At 51.3% G+C, this 3,486-nt stretch overlaps 1 protein-coding gene across 2 annotated transcripts in view; it reads right to left on the bottom strand.

Annotated features, from left to right (window-relative positions):
- Window positions 1-3,480, bottom strand: part of CUNH2orf50 (chromosome unknown C2orf50 homolog) — a 7,622-nt gene extending 4,142 nt beyond the window's left edge. Inside the window, exons 1-2 of one of the 2 annotated variants that reach the window (XM_031356027.1) lie at window positions 3,180-3,480; window positions 2,858-3,090 (exon numbers count right to left, since the gene is read on the bottom strand). In XM_031356027.1, coding sequence (XP_031211887.1) covers window positions 2,858-3,075 — 218 coding nt within the window. In that variant the 5' untranslated portion in view covers window positions 3,076-3,090; window positions 3,180-3,480. The remainder of the gene's footprint in view (window positions 1-2,857; window positions 3,091-3,179) is intronic. The other variant, XM_031356028.1, reaches the window with a different exon arrangement.
- Between the last annotated feature and the right edge of the window lie 6 nt (window positions 3,481-3,486).

Below are 3,486 nucleotides of genomic sequence, written 5' to 3' on the forward strand. Positions count from 1 at the left end.
TTAGAACAATAGATAGTTCACAATAGTTAGCAGTATTTTGCATACTAGAGAGTAATGAAGGGTTTCCCACACACTAGGACATTAGCTTATATTGTTAGGTTGGGACTCCCCACTGCCTGCCTCCAGTTAGAACCAGAGAATCAGCATAGGAATACCTAATTATCTCAACAGGGAGGGCTCCACTCTTCTTCCTCCTGCTTCACACCTAGCTACCAGACTCGGCTGACCTTGGTGTGGGGGTCGTTTTGCTTACGTGACTTCAGTCTAGCACTGGGACTGGGAGAAGAAAGACTTGGACTCACATGCAGGACTAGCACTAGAACTTAGATGGGCTAGGACTCAGATTCATGTATCTCTCGCAGTCCCCCGGGCCCAGAGCACTTGGGCCTGGGGGATGCAGCACCAGTTCAGAGGAGATAGCTGCTGCTTTAGACCCAGTATGTTTCAGATAGCCTCAGATGTACCTCAACTGTTGAGCTGCCAGATTTTTCATTTCTCTTTTGCAATGATTGTAAAAGCCTCATGTCATTTTTAAAGAAATACACTCAGACCTTACACCACTCGTGTCTAGTCTGTTTGTCAAAGCCGAATCCCGTGCACACCTGGCCAGAACCCATCGTCCTGCAGAACAAGGGACCCCGCAAGAAATCCCGGTCCGCGGCAGCCTGGAACTTTCTATGTAGACCAGGTTGGCTTTGACCTCACAGAGATCTGCCTGTCTCTGCCTCTGCCTCTGAGTGCTGAGTTTAAAGGTGTACACTGCTTGCTACACTAGGCAGCCTTGACTTGGACCCCCATCCTCTGCCTTCCCAGTGCTGGGATTACAGCCTTTGGTCATCACTGTTTGTGATAGTTTGGATAAGAATGGTCCCTATATGCTTATTGATTTGAACTAGTTCCTAGTTAGTTGGTGAACCTGTTCGGAAAGGATTAGGAGGTGTGGCCTCGCTGGAGGAGGTGTGTCACGGGCTGGCTTTGAGGCTTCAGAAGCCCATGCCATTTCCAGTTGGCTCTCACTGCCTTGTGCTTATGGATAAAGATGTGAGCTCTCAGCTACTTCTCCAGCAACTTGCCTGCCTGTCTGCTGCCATGTTTTCCACCATGATGATCATGGATTCTATCCCTCTGGAACCATGAGCCCCAAGTTAAAAACTTTTTTATAAGCTGCCTTAGTCACAGTGGCTTGTCACAGCAATAGAAAGGTAACTAGAACGCCATGTTAGGACTCAGCTTTACATATTGTACGTTTTTAAAGAGCACACATGTATGTATGCATGAGTCTGCATGTGTCTATATGCGTACTGCCTACTGTGTGTGCAGTACCCGCAGAGACCAGAAGAGGGCGCCAGATCCCTTAAAACTGGCTTGATGGGCAGTCATGAGCTGCTAGATATGGGTTCTAGCAACTGAACCTGAGTCTTCTATAAGAACAAATGATCTTAATGGTTGGGGCATCGCTCCAGTACATTTTTTTAATGAAGTCTTTTGGGGGGGGGTCAGAGTTTCCCCCCCACCCCCAAAGGCCATGTTAGGAGGAAAGAGGCCTGTGTCTGTGCCTCTCCTGTGTTCTCACATCACAACCAACACAGAGGATGGATAATGCTAGATATTCCCAGGGGCACCCCAGCTACCTTGAAAGCAATTCTAAAGCATCAGGGAGCACTCTCTAATCCCATTTCTATCTTGCTAGTGACAGCGTCTGATTGCACAGCTGGACGGCTCCACTCCAGTACTATCACGAGTTGCCAGCCTAGGGTTTTGCTTCTGACCACCCAATAGTGGGGGAAGGCACCAAAACCAATCAATGAGCATCAGCAGGGCTGGGGAGAACTTGGAATCCTTGTACACTATTAATGGAAATGCAAAGCAGCCATTTGGAAAACAGCAGGACAGCCCCTCCTAACAAAACTAGAACCAGTCTCTGATTCCACTTCTGAAAGATTTATCAGAAGAGAAATGGGAAGCCAGACCTCAAAGGGAAATCTGCTCTCCCCTGTTTGCTGAGACACGTAACAACACCCAAAATGTGAAAACGGTGAGAATTGAAACAGATAAGTAAATGTGGTATAGTCACGAAATAGAATATTACTCTGCCCCGAAGAAGGAACTTCTGACTTGTGCTTATGTGGATGAACTCTGTGACAGAGTGGCTGCTGCCACCCTGAGTCTGATCACCAGACTAAAGCGGGGAGGAAAAGAAACTAAAAATGCAGCCACTGGCATGTGCATTTGGAAAGCCTTCATCTTGACTCTTCACAGCTTTGGGTGGCCGCTCAGTAGCCATCTTCCTTCCAACTAGGCTTCAGCCATCCCACATACTTTGGTGTTGTCTTAGAAACTTCAGACTCACATTGGGATTATAGCTCAGAGTCATCATACTTGCCTAGCCTACCTTCTTCTCTTGGGGTCCTGGAAGTGAGGCCCCCTTGGAACACTGGGCAAACCTATCGGGCGTTCCCTGGTATCCTTCACTGAATGAAAGCACGAAGGAAGATCCCCACCCCACCCCCACCCCTAGGGCAGCATCCCGCCCTAGGCGGTGCCATGGCTTCCAGCTACCAGCTTTCTTCCAGAAGAGGAGGGACAGAGAGGTTCTTGTGTGGGCAGAGATGGCACTAGAGCCTGTCTATGCCTATATTCCCAGCTATCTGTTGGGAATGAGGCCTTAGCTGCTTCAGCCACAGTCTGGGCCTAGGCTGGCCTCTCTCGCATCCTACGTCCATGTTCTCCCCCTCTGATTGTTCCATATATTCTGAACTCTTCCCTCTGCACTTTCTCAGACCCCAAGGAGGATGGAGGTGTGGGAGGTCTCAGGGAGAAGGGAAGCGGGGGTGGTGGGGGTTGGCAGGACACTCACCAGCGCCGCTGGCCTCGTGCTTCGGCTTCCACAAGCTCCCTCCACAGCTGGTCCTGCTGCACACCCAGGGCTGGGGTGCCCTGGCAACCACCCAGGAGAGCCCTGCTTGCTGCAGGGCCATCCCCCCGGGCCGCGGAGATGGAGACAAGCTGCCTGGTAGGGGGCGGTTGGTACCCAGCTGGTGAGGTTTTTGATAGCCCTGTGTGTTGGCTGCCCATGAGGGACTGGAGAATCTGGAGAGGGAGAGAAGAGAGAAAAGAGAAAGATTAGTTGAGATTCTCTCGTCTTAACCTGTACAAGGGGCTCCCGCATCGTCCCCCACCGGATCTCGAGCTCAGAGAGAGTTGCTGGTGGGGCACAAAACCTCTCCAGGCTGGGGCAGCATCTGTGCCCAGCTCTGTTTTGCAGCCCTGCCTATGTTGACGGTCGCCCAGGCCTGCCTATGTTGACGGTCGCCCAGGGAACAGCTGACTCCCAAGTGCGCATGGGGCGGAAGGGGAGGACCGGGTGTGTGCCTCCGAGGACATCTGAGCCACTTGGTGGGGTGCCGATGGTAAGTGCTTTACCCAGTTCTTCCCCTGGGCGGGAGAGCCGGACAGTGTTTGTGTGTGTGTGTGTGTGTGTGTGTG

This window comes from Mastomys coucha, unplaced genomic scaffold (assembly GCF_008632895.1).
Source record: "Mastomys coucha isolate ucsf_1 unplaced genomic scaffold, UCSF_Mcou_1 pScaffold6, whole genome shotgun sequence".
Taxonomy (NCBI): domain Eukaryota; kingdom Metazoa; phylum Chordata; class Mammalia; order Rodentia; family Muridae; genus Mastomys; species Mastomys coucha.